The sequence below is a fragment of the Heterodontus francisci genome, chromosome 17 (assembly GCF_036365525.1).
Source record: "Heterodontus francisci isolate sHetFra1 chromosome 17, sHetFra1.hap1, whole genome shotgun sequence".
NCBI lineage: Eukaryota > Metazoa > Chordata > Chondrichthyes > Heterodontiformes > Heterodontidae > Heterodontus > Heterodontus francisci.
In genome coordinates, this window is record NC_090387.1 from 86,614,777 (window position 1) to 86,635,752 (window position 20,976).

The 20,976-nt window shown below is 44.7% G+C and overlaps 1 protein-coding gene across 1 annotated transcript in view; it reads left to right on the forward strand.

The window, feature by feature from the left end:
- Positions 1 to 20,976, forward strand: part of hydin (HYDIN axonemal central pair apparatus protein) — a 1,234,740-nt gene that overhangs the window by 618,087 nt on the left and 595,677 nt on the right. Inside the window, exon 23 of the mRNA XM_068049816.1 lies at positions 14,868 to 15,011. Within this exon, the coding sequence (XP_067905917.1) occupies positions 14,868 to 15,011 (144 nt within the window). The remainder of the gene's footprint in view (positions 1 to 14,867; positions 15,012 to 20,976) is intronic.

Consider the following 20,976-nt stretch of genomic DNA (forward strand, 5'->3'; position numbering starts at 1 on the left):
TCCGTCATTCTGTAAGATCATGGCTGATCTGTTTGTGGACACAGCTTCACTATCCTGTCTACCCCTGATACCACTTGACTCCCTTGTTTGTCAAGAATCTGTCTACCTCTGGCTTAAAAACATTCAATGTTCCTGCCTCAATCGCTGTCCAGGGAAGAGAGTTCCACAGACTCTGAGAGAAAAAAATTCTCCTCATCTCTGTCTTAAATGGGAGACCCCTTATTTTTAAACTGTCTCCCCTAGTTTTAGTCTCTGTCACAAGGGGAAACATCCTTTCGACATCCACCCTGTCAAGTGCCCTCAGGACCTTATGTGGTTCAATAAGATCATCTTTCATCCTTCTAAACTCCAATGAATACAGACCCAACCTGTCCAAACTTTCCTCATAAAATAACATTTCATCCCCGGAATCAGTCGTGTGAACCTTCTCTGAACTGCTTCCAATGCAATTATATCCTTTCTTAAGTAAGGAGACCAAAACTGTACACAATACTCTAAATGTGGCCTCACCAATGCCCTGTACAACTCTAGCAAAACATTCCTATATTCCATTATTCCTATATAACATTCCATTCCCCATGCAATAAATGACAATGTTGTGTCAAGAAAAAATATGCCAAATGAGAAATATTAATTTCATCGGTTGGAAACTTACATTAGATTTTTAATGGAGAAAATCTTGTAGTTAACTTTAAAAAAAAACTGGCAGCCAAAATGGCCACTGCAATTCGCATCTGAAACACTTTTTCACATTCAAAAGATCAACCCGGAGCCAGAGGGGTGAGCAGCATGGACCATGGCTTGCTCTAACTGATTGAATTATCTAAAATGGCTTCATTAGCACAACAATCAAGGCAATCCTAACATATTGACTTTGAAAGAGCAAGCCCCCTCCAAGTGTAAATTGGCATCTTGGGGCATGTGGAGCCAATTTCTAACCTTGAATTTCATTAGAAGGTTCCAAAAAACCTGAAGCAGCAATGTGACCATCTGTCCATTTTGGGGGAAGCTAGTTACATTTCCTTTGGACAAAGAGACAAGCAGTAACTCAGAGGGCTGAATTTTATAAGCCCGTCGCCAAATTCGGTGGTGGGTGAAAAAAATGGTGGCCCGCCCACATGGGCCATATGCCAAAGAGCTGTCACGATTCTAAGCGCAGCGGCTCATGGGTCGCCCCCCACCACCACCCCCCCCACCCCTGGATCACGTGGAAGGGGTGGGCTGGCTGTCCCCGGTAATGGTGCCAGCTGCCTTTGCGATTAAGATTAAATTAAGAAAGATTAAATGAAAATAAATAAATACATCTCTTTTTCCCCTCTCCTGTCACCCCCAATAACAATTAAATTCACTATTTTCCCTTTCACCACCCCAAAACACTTACCTTTACCATCTGACCTTGCCCCCTGCAAACTGCACAAACTTTAACTTCAACCCTTCCCACCATCACACCCATGACATTAATTTGACCCCTACCTGCCCCCCGCCCCCCATGTTGAGAAACGTACATCCTGTCCCCTCCTTACAAGTGTTGCACCTCGTTTTGCCGGATGGGGATTGAAAGGCGTGGCAGTGCCGGCTGCCAGGCCGAAGATCACAGCGGGCCATCAAGCTTAATGGTAAGTACATACAAATCTATTAATTTCCTTGACTTGCACATCGTTATTGTGCTTCATTGCTGAGTGGCGGCGGGGGGGCGGGGGGGGTGGGTGGGTTTGCTGCCAGGAGGATCAGGCCGGGCTGGGCCCTGCCAGCATCAAGGTCCGTGGCGGGCCTCACCCAGAGCCATCTTCAGGCCCCCTTCGCGCCCTCCCAGTCATAGATCCTGACGTCGAGGGCTCCTTAACATCCAGCCCAGAGTGAGCAGCAGCAGAAAGCTGTATGCTTCCCTTTCTCTCTCTCTCTCTCTCTCTCTCTCTCTCTCCCCCACAACCCCCCAGAAAACATCAAGTTTGAAAACTGTCTGTGACTCTCGACCCTCCAAACCTACAGACTGTGTCTTCCAGCCACCAGGGGAAGAGAGCCAACTGCAACTTTACCTTCAAGAAAACACTAAGCAAAGCAGGCCAACCACAAAGTGCACTTTGACCAGCAAGGACATCGAGAATACAGCTTCAGCCGGAGGACTACCGGATCATCCCCTTCACAGACTGTGTATTTAAGTTCCATCTGGACTTTAATCCAACCACCAAATCTATTTTTTCCTCTATAATCTATTTGTGTGTGTGTGGATGTGTAGTGTATTTTTTTAGTGTTATTGAATCGGGGTTGGAGTGTTAATTGTAATAAACTTACCTCTTTCTTGTTTAAACTCAAGAAAACCTGTCCGATTAATTCTTTTACAATCATAGTAAAGGAAAAAGTTAAAACACTCACAGAGGTAGTAAACACAACCAGTGTTTAAAAGGAATAAACCCTGTTGCAGTCAAACAAGAGGAAGGGTAAGAGGGGAGTCTGAGGACCCCCTCCTCACCTGGGCATAACAGAAATTTGGGGGCTAGAGTCTGGGATCGTAACCCAATGACCAACGAGAAATTGGAAGTGGGAAACCAAATTGATCCCAAGGAAAAATGTTTTTGAAAAACTTCAGTACAGGTTTTGTTGTGTTTCACTGCTGGAATACAAACATGTACACATTCGAGGCCACTTCCCAAGCCTGGGTGAAGTACCTTGGGCTGGGTTAAAGGCCCTATCCATTAAAGAGTTTAGGAATATAGCTGGGCAGTTAGGGATTACTTTCCGTGCAAAAGCTAAGAAATTTGAAATCCTAAGACTTGTGGCCAGCCATTTTTTACTGCTGAAGGCTCAGAGACAGAGTTAGAGTCAAAAACAGACAGGGTAATGTTCGCTAAAATATGATTGGAACAGAAGAAACTCTAATTAGAATTCCAGAGACAGAAAGAGCAGAGTCATGAAAGGGAAAAAGATATGGGAAGAAAGGGAAAAAGAGAGAGCTTTCCAGAAGGAGGAGGAAAGAGAGTTAAGGCATCTAGAACTAACTAGAAGGTGACCCAATGCCCCCAATAAAAGCGTGACTAGCAAGGGAGCTATCCCTAGCTGAGCTCTTCAAGTTCTCCCAGTTGATTCCATTGTTCGATGAGGGGGATGTGGAAGCAATTTTTTTTTATCACTTTTGGAAAGCTTGCAAGGTAGCTGAAATGGCTGGCCGAGAGCTGGATGCTGTTGTTACAAAGCAAGCTAATAGGAAAAGCCCATGAGGTTTATTCACTGTTGCCAGATGAAAGTTCATCAGACTATGAGATGAATAAAAATGCCATCCTGGGGACATATGACCTAATATCGGAAGTGACTGCCACAAATTCTAAACCCTTCGGAAGCAGCCTGACACAACTTACTTCAAGCTTGAAACAGTTCAGCAGCTTGCTTTTGACCAGTGGATAAGGGCGCTTAAGGTACAGCCCACATATGAAAGCCTCAGAGAGGTAATACTTCTTGAGGAATTTAAAAACTCAGTTCCCCTTTCTATTAAAACCTACGTCGAGGAACAAAAGGTTCAAAGAGCCAAGCAGGCCACAGTTCTGGCTGATGAATTCACCCTTGTACACAAGTCCTTACCCCAAAGGAAACCCTTCCCTAGTCACTCCCACAAAGGGTGAACAGGATAAAAGGCGGGAGGGTAATGGGAGCCCGAACAGCCCTGGGTGAGAACGGAAAGCTGGACACACAGGGGGCCCTCCTCAAACCAAAAAGGATGGTGCTGAGAACAGGAGTGAGACCTGAAAACCTGTGTGTTTCCACTGTAACAAGACAGGTCATTTTCGAGCTGACTGCTGGAAATTATGGGGAAAACCTGTAGGTTACCAGACCAGTGCAGGAGAAGGGGCCCTGATGGAAAGCGCAGCAGAACACGCTGTGGCTTTGACTGCAGCAGTAAGACCCGGTAAACATACTGCTGCGGGTACGGGAAATTTAACAAAATCCCTGAAGGTTATCAGGATTTTGTATCCCAAGGAAAAGTGGCCCCATACCCATCAACTGGGGTAAGCAAGCCCATCATCATACTCAGGGATACAGGGGCCGCCAAAGCCCTTCTGCTGGGAAAAGGCATGACCTATCCCCCAGAGAGTGCAGTGAATGCGAGGGTGTTAGTGAATGGTATCGGATGGTGGTGTATGCCCGTACCTTTATATCGGGTGCACCTGGAGTGCGACCTAGTTTCAGGACCAGTAACTGTGGTGATTGTCCCTAGTCCACCGGGGGATGGGGTTGACTTGCTCCTAGGTAATGATCTGGCAGGGGTAAAGGTGGTAGCTTCCCCAGTGGTTTTAGAGAGACCGAAAAACATCAGGGAGACGGAGCAGTTGCCGGGGCGGTCACCAACATTTTCCCTGATTGTGTGGTGACTCAGTCCATGACCAAACAAGCTCCCTCAGAGGAGGCTGAACTGGACTTTGGGAAGTTAGAGGACCCAAAGGATGGGTTAAACAGATCTTCCCTAGTTGAGGCTCAGCAAGCCAACCCAGTATTAAGTTAGCACAGCCTGCCCCAAACTGAAGCAAAGGGAATTCCTGAGTGCTACTATTTAAAGTATGAGGTGCTGATGAGGAAGTGGAGACCTCCTCACAGACCTGCGGACAAAGAGTGGACAATGGTTCACCAGATAGTGGTGCCACTAAGGTACTGTAAAGAAATATTAAGAATGGCCCACGAACTGCCAATAGCTGGACATGTCGCTGTACAAAAGCCAAAGCCCACATGAGACAGAATTTTGATTGGCCAAAACTACACAAAGATGTGGTGGCATTGTGGTTAACTTGCCACACGTGCCAGGTTGTGGGGAAGCCCCAACCTGCAATAAAACCTGCACTCCTCACCTCCCCCCCACTCCACACAGAATTCCCATGCTGACTTTTGGGGAACCTTCCAGCAGAGTGCTGGTGGACTATGGGATCCCTGCCGAAAACAAAAGGGGACAGACAAGCACAGGTCTATCAGACAGTCAGGGAGGAACAGGATGAAAAAGACAGTGAGGACAGGTTAGAGGAGGGCCAGGAATATTCCCAAATGGAACCCCCTACTTTCCGGTTAGCCAACCCTGAAAAGTTAAAAAAAATTAGACCCCACACTCTCCTATGTAAATTCAGGCCAAAGAGGCACCCTACCAAGGCTACTAACAGCATTTACAGAAACCTGCAGGACAAGGAAAGTTCCCAAAAAGGCAAACCAACAGGGAGGGCGATGCCTCACCTAGTTGAAGTGCCGCAGGGATGTGCAGTGAGAGTTGGACAGACACCTGTGTGCAGGAATGTCCCAGAGGAAATGGAGCAGATTAGCAAAGAGACCTCCTCCCTCCCCCACCCCCCCCCCCCCCCCCCCGCCAAAGTAAAGGGAAAGGGGAAGCAAAAATGCCTTAAAGTAAACAGCACTTGTGTGACTCACCATAAAACCAAATGTGAGGTCAGGGTGGATCTACCCACTGAAGAACAATCCAATGATCAGGTTCCAAACCCAAAGCTAATCACCCCAACAATTTCAATTCAGAATTCAGCAAGAACAAGGGCCCAGAGGAAACCTAAGACACCTCACAGGGGCTTAAATCCAATTTATTAGCCACTACCACCATGGGGAAAAGAAATCAAGGTACTGGAACTTGAATGGTTAAAGCTACGTGTTGCAAAACAGCAATTGAGTGGTTAAAGCTTTTACATACAGGAGAACTTGCGTTAAACAATAATGGAAATTTTCAGACCCTGAGCTTCACCAACAACCACATGTTTATTGAACATCCCCAGGGTATTACAAATTGATACTAGAGAAATGTTAACCCCATTTGACAATACATGACCATCCCAGACAAAACTCCAAAAAATTAAATCAACACTGCTGTTGCAGAAAAAGCCAGCTGCAGCAATTCTAAGACAAATGAGTGAATTTGAGGAGTGAGTGAGAATGAATGTGTGTTTTCTTCTTTTTCTTTTCCACCCCTTTAATGAAATGTTCCCATCATTACATTTCATTTCGTGTGGTACAGAGGTGTCAAGAAAACCCTGTATGCCAAAAGAGAAATAAAATCTTGCAGTTAACTTGAAAATAAAAACTGGTAGCCAAGATGGCCACCACAATTTGCATGTGAAACACTTTTTCATATTCAGAAGATCTACCCAGAGCCAGAGGGTTGAGCAGCATGGACCCAGGACAATGCCTTGCTCTAAGTGATTGAATTACCTAAAATGGCTTCATTAGCACAGCAGTGAAGGCAATCCTAATATATTGACTTTGAAAGAGCAAGCCCCCTCCAAGTGTAAATTCGCATCCTGGGGCATGTGGAGTCAATTCCTAACCTTGAATTTCATTAGAAGGTTCCAGAAAACCTGAAATAAAAGCAAAATACTGCCGATGCTGGAAATCTGAAATAAAAACAAGAAATGCTGGAACCACTCAGCAGGCCTGGCAGCATCTGTGGAAAGAGAAGAAGAGTTAACGTTTCGGGTCAGTGACCCTTCTTCGGAACTGGCAAATTTTAGAAATGCCAAAGGTTATAAGCAAGTGAGGCGGGGGTGGGGCAAGAGATAACAAAGGAGAAGGTGTGGATTGGACAAGGCCACAGAGCTGACCAAAAAGTCATGGAGCAAAGGCAAGCAATATGTTAATGGTGTGTTGAAAGACAAAGCATTAGGACAGATAGGGTGTTAACGGACTGAAGATTGAACAGCAGCAAGTACAAACATGAAAAAAAGACAGTGGGTAAGCAAACCGAACAAACTAAGATGAAATGAAATAAACATTTTAAAAAATTTGTAAAAAATGTAAAAAAGAAAAAAAGAAAAAATAACTAAAAATAAAAGTAAAATGAGGGGCCCGTCATGCTCTGAAATTATTGAACTCAATGTTCAGTCCGGCAGGCTGTAGTGTGCCTAATCGGTAAATGAGATGCTGTTCCTCGAGCTTGCGTTGATGTTCACTGGAGCACTGCAGCAAGCCCAGGATAGAGATGTGAGCATGAGAGCAGGGGGGAGTGTTGAAATGGCAAGCAACCGGAAGCTCAGGGTCCTGCTTGCGGACTGAGGGAAGGTGTTCCGCAAAGCGGTCACCCAGTCTGCGTTTGGTCTCCTCAGTGTAGAGGAGACCACATTGTGAGCAGCGAATACAGTATACTACATTGAAAGAAGTACAAGTAAATTGCTGCTTCACCTGATAGGAGTGTTTGGGGCCTGGAATAGTGAGGAGAGAGGAGGTAAATGGGCAGTTATTACACCTCCTGCGATTGCAGGGAAGGTGCCATAGGATGGGGACGAGGTGGTGGGGGTAATGGAGGAGTGGACCAGGGTGTCGTGGAGGGAACAATCCCTTCGGAATGCTGACAGGGGAAGGGAGGGGAAGATGCGTTTGGTAGTGGCATCACGCTGGAGGTGGCGGAAATGGCGGAGGATGATCCTTTGGATATGGAGGCTGATGGGGTGGAAAGTGAGGACAAGGGGAACCCTGTCACGGTTCTGGGAGGGAGGGGAAGGGGTGAGGGTCGAGGTGTCGGAAATGGGCCGGACATGGTTGAGGGCCTTGTCAACAACAGTGGGAAGGAATTCTCGATTGAGGAAAATGGTCATATTAGAAGCACCGTCATGGAAGGTAGCATCATCAGAGCAGATGCGTCGGAGACGGAGAAACTGGGAGAATGGAATGGAGTCCTTACAGGAGGTAGGGTGTGAAGAAGTGTAGTCGAGGTAGCTGTGGGAGTCGATGGGTTTATAATGGATATTAGTAGACAACCTATCCCCAGAGATGGAGACAGAGAAGTCGAGGAAGGGAAGGGAAGTGTCAGAGATGGACCATGTAAAGGTGGGAGGTGTCCAGGTAGAGGGAGAATGCTGGAGGCGAATGAATGGGTCTGCTGATCGGGGGGAGGACTCCTGGTCAAAGAGAGGACTCCTGGTCAAAGAAGTGAGCCCGGAGGCGGAGGCGACGGAAGAAGAGCTCAACGTCATGCCGAGCGCGAAATTCATTGAGGTGGGGACGGAAGGGGATAAAACTGAGACTTTTGCTGAGTACAGTACGTTCAGCATCAGAGAGGGGGAGGTCAGAGGGGGCTCTCCGCTTCTTCCTTGAACAGAGGCCCAACCAGTCCCCATCCACCACCACCCTCCTCCACCTGGCTGAACTTGTTCTCACACTGAACAACTTCTCCTTCAACTCCACTCACTTCCTCCAAGTAAAAGGTGTTGCTATGGGTACCCACATGGGTCCTAGTTATGCCTGTCTTTTTGTGGGATATGTCGAGCATTCTTTGTTCCAGTCCTACTCAGGCCCCCTCCCGCAACTCTTTTTCCGGTACATTGATGACTGTATCGGTGCCATTTCCTGCTCCCGCCCCGAACTGGAAAACTTTATCAACTTTGTTTCCAATTTCCACCCTTCTCTCACCTTTACATGGTCCATCTCTGACACTTATCTTCCCTTCCTCGACTTCTCTGTCTCCATCTCTGGGGAGAGGTTGTCTACTAATATCCATTATAAGCCCACCAACTCCCACAGCTACCTGGACTACACCTCTTCACACCCTACCTCCTGTAAGGACTCCATTCCATTCTCCCAGTTTCTCCGTTTCCGATGCATCTGCTCTGATGATGCTACCTGCCATGACGGTGCTTCTGATATGACCTCCTTTTTCCTCAACCGAGGATTCCCCCCCACTGTTGTTAACAGGGCCCTCAACCGTGTCCGGCCCATTTCCCGCACCTCTACCCTCACCCCTTCCCCTCCCTCCCAGAACCATGACAGGGTTCCCCTTGTCCTCACATTCCACCCCATCAGCCTCCATATCCAAAGGATCATCGTCCGCCATTTCCGCCACCTCCAGCGTGATGCCACTACCAAATGCATCTTCCCCTCCCTTCCCCTGTCAGCATTCCGAACGGATCGTTCCCTCTGCGATATCCTGATCCACTCCTCCATTACCCCCACCACCTCGTCCCCATCCCATGGCACCTTCCCCTGCAATCGCAGGAGGTGTAATACCTGCCCATTTTCCTCCTCTCTCCTCACTATGCCAGACCCCAAACACTCCTTTCAGGTGAAGCAGCAATTTACTTGTACTTCTTTCAATGTAGTATACTGTATTCGCTGCTCACAATGTGGTCTCCTCTACATTGGGGAGACCAAACGCAGACTGGGTGACCGTTTTGCAGAACACCTCCACTCAGTCCGCAAGCAGGACCCTGAGCTTCCGGTTGCTTGCCATTTCAACACTCCCCCTGCTCTCATGCTCACATCTCTATCCTGGGATTGCTGCAGTGTTCCAGTGAACATCAACGCAAGCTCGAGGAACAGCATCTCATTTACCGATTAGGCACACTACAGCCTGCCGGACTGAACATTGAGTTCAATAATTTCAGAGCATGACGGGCCCCTCATTTTACTTTTATTTTTAGTTATTTTTTCTTTTTTTCTTTTTGACATTTTTTACAATTTTTTTAAATGTTTATTTCATTTCATCTTAGTTTGTTCAGTTTGCTTACCCACTGTCTTTTTTTCATGTTTGTACTTGCTGCTGTTCAATCTTCAGTCCGTTAACACCCTATCTGTACTAATGCTTTGTCTTTCAACACACCATTAACATTTTGCTTGCATTTGCTCCATGACCTTTTGGTCAGCTATATGGCCTTGTCCAATCTACACCTTTCCTTTGTTATCTCTTGCCCCACCCCTGCCTCACTTGCTAATAACCTTTGACATTTCTAATATTTGCCAGTTCTGAAGAAGGGTCAGTGACCCGAAAAGCTAACTCTGCTTCTCTTTCCACAGATGCTGCCAGACCTGCTGAGTGGTTCCAGCATTTCTTGTTTTTATTCCAGAAAACCTGAAGCAGCCATACGATTGTCCATTTCGGGGGAAGCTGGTTTTATTTCCTTTGGACAAAGAACCAAGCAGTAACTCAGAGTGTGCAGCAGCAGAAGGCTGTGTGTTTCCCTTTCTCTCTCTCTTTCCAGAAAACATCAAGTGTGAAAACCGTCTGCGACTGTGGACCCTCCAAGTCTACAGACTGCTACAGCCAGTGACCAGGGGAAGAGAACCAACTACAATTCTGCCTTCAAGAAAACCCTGAGCAAAGTAGGCCAACCACAAAGAGCACTTTGACTCGCGAGAACTTCAAGAATGCAGCTTCAGTCGGAGGACTGCAGGATCACCCACTTCACAGACTGTGGACTTAAATTCAATTTATTCTGGCCTTTAATCCAACCACCAAATCTATTTTTCCCTCTGTAATCTATTTGTGTGTATATGATTCTTGTGTGAATGTGTGTGGATGTGTAGTGTATTTTTAAAATATTTTTAAATCGGGGTTAGAGTGTTAAGCATAATAAACGTACCTCTTCTTGTTTAAATTCAAGAAAACCTGTCCGATTGGTTCTGTCACAATCACAGTAAAGGAAAAAGTTTAAACACTCACAGAGGTGGTAAGCACTACTACTGTTTGAAAGGAATAAACCCTGTTGTAGTCAAACAAGAGGAAACACAAGAGGGGAACCTGAGACCCCCTCCTCACTGACTGTAACACTTGCATTTGCAGCCTTAATCACTTGCTGTACCTGCATACTAACATTTTGTGTTTTGTGTACTCGGCCACCCAGATTCCTATGTATCTCAGTGTTCTGAAATCTCTCGCCATTTAAATAATATGTTGCTTTTCCATTTTTCCGGCCAAAGTGGACAAGTTCACACTTTCCCACTTTATACTCCATCTGCCAAATCTTTGCCCACTCACTTAACCCATCTACATCCCTTTGCAGACTCCTTATGTCCTCTTCACAAATTACTCTCCCACCTATCATGGGTCGGTCTGTGCTGTTGCAGATTCTAGCACTTCACCAATTTGTCGGAAAGACAAATACCCAGTTACACAAAATTTTCTAAAATATGAATACTTGCAGAGGTAAGTGCACCTTGCATTTAGCTACATCAAGTGTAAATAGCATACCTGCAGCAAGCTCTTTCACCTGGAAAGCTGCACTTGGTTTTTGGATATATTTTTATGATTTATGAACCCTGAGCTTCTTATCACGTATCACAAGTCAAAACATATTCATGCATAACACACCCTGCACATGCTGAGGAAACCTTCCTGTGTTCTGCTGCTTATATCAGAAGACTTTGTGGCTACTACCATTCCCTTCAGCACTATGTGGCCAACTGTTTAACTCCTACAAGTTTTGGAGACAGGGTAGGGCCAATGCTTTGTTAGATTAGCTTTGTTGCAAATTACATAGGAACAGGAATAGGCTATTCAGCCCCTGTTGCCTATTCCGCCATTCAGTGAGATGAAGATTGATCTGTACCAACTCCATTTACCTGCCTTTGATCCATATCGCTTGATATACCTACCTAGTAAAAAGCGATTTCAGTATTGTTTCAGTTGTCCCATTATTCACAACCTTGCGGTGAAAGAGTTACAGATTTCCACTACCCTGTGTGTGAAAAAGTGCTTCCTAATTTCATGCCTAAATAGCCTGGTTCTTCACCAATCGGTTATTGAGTGCAAGTAGTAGAAGAAGTTGTGCACAGTGGAGTGGAGAGGTGAATAACAAGGGGTGGGGTTCTCAGTATCAATTTCAGTATCAGTCAGCATGGAGCAATATGAATTACCCAACTGCTGTAAAATGCATTTAACATATACACCACTAGTGATGCACAACTTCATAAAATAAATTCCAATGCTACTATGTCTTGCACACTATTCATTGAAAAGAACATTGTTATTTATCCAAAAGCCAAACAAATTAAACTTGTTAGTACACAGCAAAAACTTAACAGGGATGGGGAAGAGCGACTTTGTGATTATAAAAATATCCAATTAAAAAAGTAGTGTCCCATGGCAGAGCTCATTGGAAGAACTTTTCTATGATTTCTAGAATTTTCTATGGTTGAGTATCTCTTCATGGACCGACACAGACACTATGGGCTGAATTTTGTTCTGTGGCGGTGGCTGTAAAAAATGGCAGCCTGTGCGCACGGGTTTTGCTCTGCAGAGCCGTTTCAATATTGAACGCGGCAGCTCTTTTACATGGCTGGGACGGACCACCAACCCTATGTGGAGGGGCAGCCATTCCGTCCCGGCAACGGTGTCAGGTGCCACTGCACATGCCCCGACGCCAGTTTTAAAGGGCTTCCAGCCCTGCATTGCAATTTAAATTTTTCACAAGAAAAGACTTTGAAAAATCAAATAAAGTTATCCTGACCCTCTCCCACCCCTCCAATCACCATTAGATTCATAACTTGCCCTCTTTCTCACTCCCATAATATTTAATTTGTGTTCCCGACCTTTCCCCCCGAAGTTCAAAAACTTTAAACTTTACCCCTTACACCAATCAGATACATTTGACCCTGCTCTCCCCTACCCACCTCCCACACTGAAATACTTACCTGCTTCCCCTCCCCACCTGTGTCCCACATCAGATCTCCGAATGCGCGGGAACGCTGGCCATCGGCGCCAATATCGGAGGGGGACGGATGGCGGGAGTGGGCAGGACATTTATTCAGTAATTAACATTTATTTAGATATCAAGATTTGCCGTCTGCCGCCGAGTGGCGGGGGGGCCGCCACAAAGCCTTGCCGTCAACGGTAATATGGGGCCGGACCTTCCCGGCATCGAGGCCCATGGTGGGCCTCTGCCGGAGGCAATTTCTGACCCCCCCCCCCCCACCGTCATGACCCCTGATGTTGGGGGGGCCTGTAAAATTCACCCAATGGATCAAATGGCCTCCTTCTCTGTTGTATATTTTCTGCGAACTGAGTAATCAGAGCTCCATGCACCTGCAAAGGCTGTTGTACTGCTGGGTTTCCCTCAGGCACAAGTGCACAGAGAGATGAGGAACTTAGCATATATGGATATATGGGTGCGACCCATGTTCTGACCCTCCATGCTCCAGTTGGATTCCCAAAGTGTTACCAGCTGGTGGGTGTGGATGGAGATCAGGGAGGTTAACTCAAGATTTTGTTGCAGATTTGAAAATAAGAGCAAAAATAAATTTGTTGCTTGGTTGTAAAGGAGCTAATTTTTCAAAACATGGCCATGTTCTGTGAGAAGCTGTTTAGCCAAAGCTGCCACGTCGATAGAGTCGTCATTTAAAATCTTTGTAATGAGTCTGCCCCTATTGCTTTGCTAGCTAAGTGGACTGAAGCTCGCCCTTCCAATCAGCCATTATTCCTCCCCTTCCCTATCAGACCTTATTTGTCAGCCCAGCTCCTTTTCCTGCCACTTTTCTTTGCTCAGCTGGAGAGGGCATGTACATTTCGACTGATTCCACTTTTGCACCCCTGGCTATCCTCCTGTTTCAGATCATTGCCTGTTTCAGGTCACTGAGATCTTGTGATGCCCCCGGCCTATTTTGGATACAGTCCAGATTGTGTTTTTTAGCAAGCTGCTGCTGGAGCAATCATGACCTCGAAATTAAACTTGTCCTTTGCTGAATAAAGTTTGAAGTATTTTAATTACATTTTTTTAAAGTTTACATTGCACAATTCTTTGATCTTCATGAAAGATATCCAGTATCTGGATCTATTCCAAATACAGCCGATCGACCAGTGATAAATAGCACAGACGCTGGTCATTTTGTATGAATGGTTTTCATTGACAGTTTGTGTCTTCTGCCTGAGTGTAAAGTGTGCTGTATCAGCAGCCTTTGGTAGAACTATGGATCTCCAAAGAATCAGAGATCTGTCAGAATATGATGATCCTCTTTGTCATTCTGTACCTTTTCTGCAAAAGCCTCTTATGTGCCTTTTCATTAAAAGAGAAACTGTAGGAATTAACAATAGGTGACAAAAAGGAGTGATGCAATCTGGCTTCATTCCGGTAATCTCCCAACACTTCCCATCACTGGGCTGCTGTCACACAATTTGGGTGTGCAAGTGGGTTGGCTGTAAGTGGGGGGAGGTGTAGGTGCAGATGCCTGGCAGGCGTTAGTATGGACCAGAATGCGCAGGAACAACTTACAGTTCTTCACCTTTGTCCCCTCTGCAGTATCTCTCCTATGAATTGAAATAATTGAATCTGAGCATTATTTGTGACCACTGACTGCAGAGCCCTTTCACTCCTGCCAATAGCAACAAAATGAGTGATGCTGGGTTTTAAACATAAATTGTTATGCTGGAGGGAGATGGTGGGATGGGCTTGGATTCTCAGAACATGGCGCTAAGGAGAAACTGAAGCAATTTGGATCAAAGGTTACAAAGCATTTTCTGGGGTGTGCCTGCTGCCAGACCCAAGTTGACACATGTTTCAGGGTGGAACAGGAAAAAGAGACTACAAAATAACTGGTGCATGCAACGACACAAGAAAGCCCAGATGATAAAAGATGCAAATTATAGAGTAAAAACAAATACTTTTGACAGCATCTCAAAAACAAGAGCAACTTGTATTTAGCATTTAGCACCTTTGACATAGTAAAACATCCCAAGGTGCTTCACAAGAACGTTATCAAACAAATTCAACACCAAGCTGCATAAGGAGCTATTAGGACAGGTAACCAAAAGCTTGATCAAACAGTTGGGATTAAAAAGCGTCTTTAAGCAGGAAAGAGATACAGAGAGGTTGAGAGGTTTAGGGAGGAATTCATGAGCTTAGGATCTTGGAAACTGAACGCACAGCTGCCAGTGGTGGGATGATTAAAATCAGGGATGCTGGAGAGGCCAGAGTTGGAGGAGTGCAGATACCATGCAAGGTTGTAGGGATTGGAGGAGATTTCAGAGATCGAGAGGAGTGAGATCATAGAGGGATTTGAAAACAAGAATGAGAAGTTTAAAATTGAGGCATGGCTCAAATGGGAGTCAATGTAGGTGAGCGAGCATTTTAATTGCATGTGTGCCATGGCTGTTTGTAACCCAAAACACTGACTCTGTCTCTTGATCCTTGCAGCCTGACCATGTGGTGCTGGTTCCTCAATATAAGCCTCTTGTGTTGAAGAACATCTCTCCATTGCCACTGACCTTGATCCTCAGCATGGAAGGACCATTCACAATTGTAAAAAAGCAGGAGGATGAAGCAACAATCATTTCAGAGGTAGAAGGAAATTGCTGTTCTATTTCAAGTTTACTTTTTAAAAACTCTATCTCTTGGGTGAAAATGTGTAGACTGTTTGATAGGGGATGACTAAAAGGCATTAACCAAACAAAAGTGTTCAAATAGTTTATACCTATATTACTGGATGCTTTGATGTAATTGTAAGCTCTATTGCCTGTAGTTCGGATGATGACTTTATAAAGTGGATGACTGATTTACACTCAGTAGCTGTATTCGAAAGTGAGATTTCAGCCTTAAAATCGCCTGTTATTTTAAACTAACAACGTCTGAATCTGGAAGCCATGTATGGTAACGCAGTGAAGTAGACATTTCATGCTGGAAGTTTTGGCCGTTCTGGTCCTGCACTCTGAACATGAGCACTCTGTCAGGAGTGGAGCAGGCTTATGCCGTTTTAATAATAATAAAATAAAAACAAGAAATGCTGGAACCACTCAGCAGGTCTGGCAGCATCTGTGAAAAGAGAAGCAGAGTTAACGTTTCGGGTCAGTGACCCTTCCTATTTCAGATTTTCAGCATCCGCAGTATTTTGCTTTTATATTATTATGCCGTTTTAAGGCTGGTACACTGGGTCCTAGATTCCACTGCCAGTTTCTATGAGGGTCTTGGTTTGGGTAGAACCATTTCCATCCCAAACACTGACATCAGATCGGGTTTGGCTGGTGGCAAGGAGAGAAGTCCTCAGCTAAGAGTTTCCTTGACGATAGTCTGGATTCTGCCAGGCGACTGCTGTACTGTGAGATACTAGGTTTACTGGCCTACTCAGCTACTGATTTGGTTTCCACTTTGGGGTTTTGGTCTGCATCCCTGCAGACTTCAGTCTGCTGTACAATCTGATTAGGGGAAGAAAGGCCCTTCACTAACTGTTGCTGGTACTGGATACTGTTGAACAGGATTAGTGGCTCTGCTACTCCTGCTTCGACCACCCTCCATTCCTCTATCCTGCACTGTGGTAGGTAGCTCAGGGAGTGCCTGCCAATTTTAATAAAATGACAGAAGCCTTCCCAACCCTGGATACTCTGCAGCTGTTCCTAGTGGAGGCATCACAGCACTTGAGCTGGTGTGCACTTCATGACGGATTTGTGGACACATTAAGTGAACACATCATGTCTAACACATCAATGCTGTAGAATAGAGGAGGTCTGAATGATTTTTTGCAGTGTGTGGAGAATGCATATCATTTGAGGAATGAAGAAGATCCTACCAGGTAATCAATCAGACTTTCTATTGGGTTCATTTTGACTTTGGGTGATATCAGCTTGGAAACCTGCCAAACACCCCTCTTACCCGATAAACATCTCTCTTACCCGTTAAACATCTCTCTCGCTTTAAACATTTGTTATAGAGTCATAGAGTTATACAGCACAGAAACAGGCCCTTCGGCCCAACGTGTCCACGCCGACCATCAATCACCCATCCAATCTAATCCCATTTTCCCACACTTGGCCTGTAACCTTGTATGCTATGTCATTTCAAGTGTTCATCTAAATACTTCTTAAATGTTGTGAGGGTTCCTGTCTCTACCACCCCTTCAGGCAATGTGTTCCAGATTCCAAACACCCTCTGGGTGAAAAACATTTTCCTCAACTCCCCTCTAAACCTCCTGCTCCTTATCTTTAATCCATGCCCCCTGGTTATTGACCCCTTTGCTAAGGGGAAAAGTTTCTTCCTATCTATCCTATCAATGCCCCTCATAATTTTTTATACCTCAATTAGGTCCCCCCTCAGCCTTCTCTGCTCCAAGGAAAATAACCCCAGCCTATCCAGTCTCTCTTCATAGCATTAATGCTCCAGCCCAGGCAACAACATCCTGGTGAATCTCCTCTCCACCCTCTCCAGTGCAATCATATCCTTCCTATAATGTGGTGACCAGAACTGTACACAGTACTCCAGCTGTGGCCTAACTAGCATTTTATACAGCTCTATCATAACCTCCCTATTCTGAAATTCTATGCCTCTACGACAAGTATCCCATATAACTTCCTAACCACCTTATCTACCTGTGCTGCTGCCTTCAGTGATCTATGGACAAGTACACCAAGGTCCTTCTGACCTTCTGTACTTCCGAGGGTCCTACCATCCATTGTATATTCCTTTGCCTTGTTAGTCCTCCCAAAATGCATCACCTCACACTTCTCAGGATTAAATACCATCTGCCATCGCTCCGCCCATGTTACCAGCCCAACGATGTCGTCCTGTAATCTAAGGCTTTCATCCTCACTATTTATGACACCACCAATTTTCATGTCATTTGCGAACTTACTGATCATGCTTCCTATATTCACGTCTAAATCATTAATGTACACTACAAACAGTAAGGGTCCCAGCAATGATCCCTGTGGTGCACCACTGGTCACAGGCCTCCATTTGCAAAAACAACCCTCGACAATCACCCTCTGCCTCTTTCCACTAAGCCAATTTTGGATCCAATTTGCCAAATTGCCCTGGATCTCATGGGCTCTTACCTTCTTAACCAATCTCCCATGCTGGACCTTATCAAAAGCCTTACTGAAGTCCATGTAGACTACATCAACTTCTTTACCCTCAAATACACATCTCATCACTGCCTCGAAAAATTCATTCAAATTTGTTAGACATGATCTCCCCCTGACAAAGCCATGCTGACTATCCCTGATTAATCCCTGCCTCTCCAAGTGGGGATTAATCCTGTCCCTCAAAATTTTTTTCAATAGTTTACCTACCACTGGCAATGCAATTATATCCTTTTACAAATAAGGAGACCAAAACTTCACACAGTACTCCAGATGTGGTCTCACCAAGGCCCTGAACAGCTGCAGTAAAACTTCCCTGCTTTTATACTGTAGTCCCCATACAATAAACACCAACATTCCATTTGTCTTCCGAATCATTTGCTGTACCTGCATAGTAACTCTTTGTGCTTCATGTACCAGGACACCCAGATCCCTCTGGACTACCGAGTTGTGCAATCTCTTTCCATTTAAGTAGTATACAGCTTTTCTATTCTTCCTGCCAAAGACGACACGTTCACATTTTCCCACATGATACTCCATCTGCCAATTTTATGCCTACTTACTTAACCTATCTATGTCCCTTTGTAGACTCTTTACCTCCTCTTGACAAGTTACTTTCCTTCCTATCTTCGTTGCATTGGCAAATTAGCTACCAGACATTCAGTCCCTTCATCCAAGCCATTGATGTAAATTGTAAATAGTTGAGTTCCTGACACTGATCCTTATGGCACTCCACTCGTTACAACTTGCCAACTTGAAAAAGACCCATTTATCCCTACTCTCTGATTACTGTTAGCTAACCAATCCTTTATTCATGCTCATGTGTTACCCCCTACACCATGTACTCTTATCTTGTGTAGTAACCTTTAATGTGGCGCCTTATCAAATGCCTTTTGGTATTCCAAATACACCACATCTACAGGTTCCTTACCTAAGAAAGGATATACTTGCCCTGGAGGGAGTGCATTGAAGGTTCATCTCACTAACTCCTGGGATGGCAGGATTGTCATTTGAGGAGAGATTGAAGAGATTGGGCCTGAATTCTCTAGAGTTTAGAAGAATGAGAGGTGATCTCATTGAAATATACAAAATTCTTACAGGCCTCGACAGGGTAGATACAGGAAGGATGTTTCTGTTGGATGGTGTGTGGGTGGGGTGGGGGTGGGGGTGGGGGTTTCTAGAACCAGGGAACATAGTCTGAGAATAAGGGGTAGGCCATTTAGGACTGAGATGAGGAGGAATTTCTTCACTCAGAGGGTGGTGAATCTTTGGAATTCTCCACCCCAGAGGGCAGTGGCGGCTCAGTCATTGAGTATGTTTAAGACAGAAATTGATAAATTTCTACATATTAAAGGCATCAAAGGATATGGGGATAGTGCAGGAAAAAAGTGTTGAGGTAGTAGATCAGCCACGATCTAGCTGAATGGCGGAGCAGGCTCACGAGGCTGAATGGCCTACTTCTCCTATTTCCTATGTTCCTATATTCCCCTTTATCCACCCTGCTTGTTACTTCCTCAAACAACTCTAAGAAATTAGTTAAACACAATTTCCCTTTCATAAAACAATGTTGACTCTGTCTGATCCCATTTTGATTTTCGAAGTATCCTGCTATAACCTCCTTAATAATAGATTCTAGCATTTTCCCTGTGACAGATATTAGGCTGACTGGCCTATAGTTTCCTGCTTTCTGTCTCACTCCTTTCTTGAATAAAGGTGCTACATTTGCTATTTTCCAATGTGCTGGGACCCTTCCAGAATCTGAGGAATTTTGGAAGGTTATAACCAATGTCTCTATTATCTCTATAGCCACTTCTTTTAAGACCCTAGGATGCAGAGCATCAGGTCTAATAGTTATCCCAGCACCTTTTCCCTGGTGATGGTGATTGTTTTAAATTCCTCCCTTTCATCTCTTGATTTTCAAGTATCTATGGGAAGTTTTCTAAGTCTTCTATAGTGAAAACAGACACAAAATACCTGTTCAATGCCTCCACCATTTTCTTGTTTTCCACCAGCTGTTCCCCAGACTCACTCTCTAGAGGACCAACACTAGTTTTAGTTACTCTTTTCCTATTCAAATACTTGTAGAAACTCTTACTATGTGTTCTATACTACTAGCTAGCTTTCTCTCATACTCTACTTTCTCCCTTTTTATTTTTTTTAGTCATCTTTGCTGGTTCTTAAAACCTGTCCAATCTTCTGAACTATCACTAATCTTTGCAGATTTGTACAGTGTATCTTTCAATTTGATACTATCCTTAACTTCCTTATTTAGGCACGGATGGTTCATCCTTCTCAAAAAATCTTTCTTTGTCACTGGGATAAATCTTTGCTAAGAGTTACTAAATTGCTCCTTAAATTCTGCCACTGCATCTCTACTGTCCTACCTTTTAATCTAGTTTCTCAGTTTACTTTGGCTAGCTCTTCTTTCATACTCTTATAATTACCTTTATTTAGGATTTAGATTTAAAACACTAGTCTTCGACCCATACTTCTCCCCTTCAAACTGAACGTGAAATTCTATCATGTTATGATCACTGTTGCCTAGAGGCTCCTTTACCATGAGGTTATTGATTAATCCTGTCTCATTGCACATTCCCAGGTCTAAAATAGCCTGTTCCCTTGTTGGCTCCAGAACATACTGCTCTAAGAAATTGGCCTGAATACAGTCTATGAACTCATTTTCCAGGCTGCCTTTGTCAATCTGATTCCTCCAATCTATATGTAAAGTCACCCATGACTCTTGTGGTACCTTTCTTACACACCCCATTTATTTCTTCCTGTATATTCTGTCCTACAGTGTAACAACTGTTAGGGGACTTATAAACTACTCCCACAAATGACCTCTTAACTCTCCCATTTCTTATCTCTACCCAAACTGATTTTATACCTTGCTCTTTCAAGTGAAGGTCATCTCTCGCTCTACCACCTAGAATGACTAGGGCAGCAGGTGCATGGGAACACCACCACCTCCAAGTTCCCCCTAGGACAATCCTGACTTGGGCGTTTCATGGTTCCTTCATTGTCGCTAGGTCAAAATCCTGGAACTTCCTCCCTAACAGCACTGTGGGAGCACCTTCACCTTACAGACTGCAGCGGTTCAACCACTTTCTCAAGGGCAACTAGGGATGGGCAATAAAAGCTGGCCTTGTCAGAATGCCCATATCCCATGAATGAATAAAAGTTAAAAAAAACCTCTCCCATTAGTTAAACACCTCTCACTGTTAAACACCCTCCTGCCCATTAAACACTTCCACTCATTTTTGTTTTCACCTACGTCAATGGGACAGCACTATTGTCTAAAGTGAAAATGACCCCTTATGCATAAGATACTGACTGTTGGCAGGCTATTTCATCATGGAGAGCTTCATGTGCTATGCTGATGTGCATCCTGCTCTGAAGTGATGAAAGGTGGTTTGCACATAATTTGAGAGTCTTTGTGATCCCTTAAAAATTAA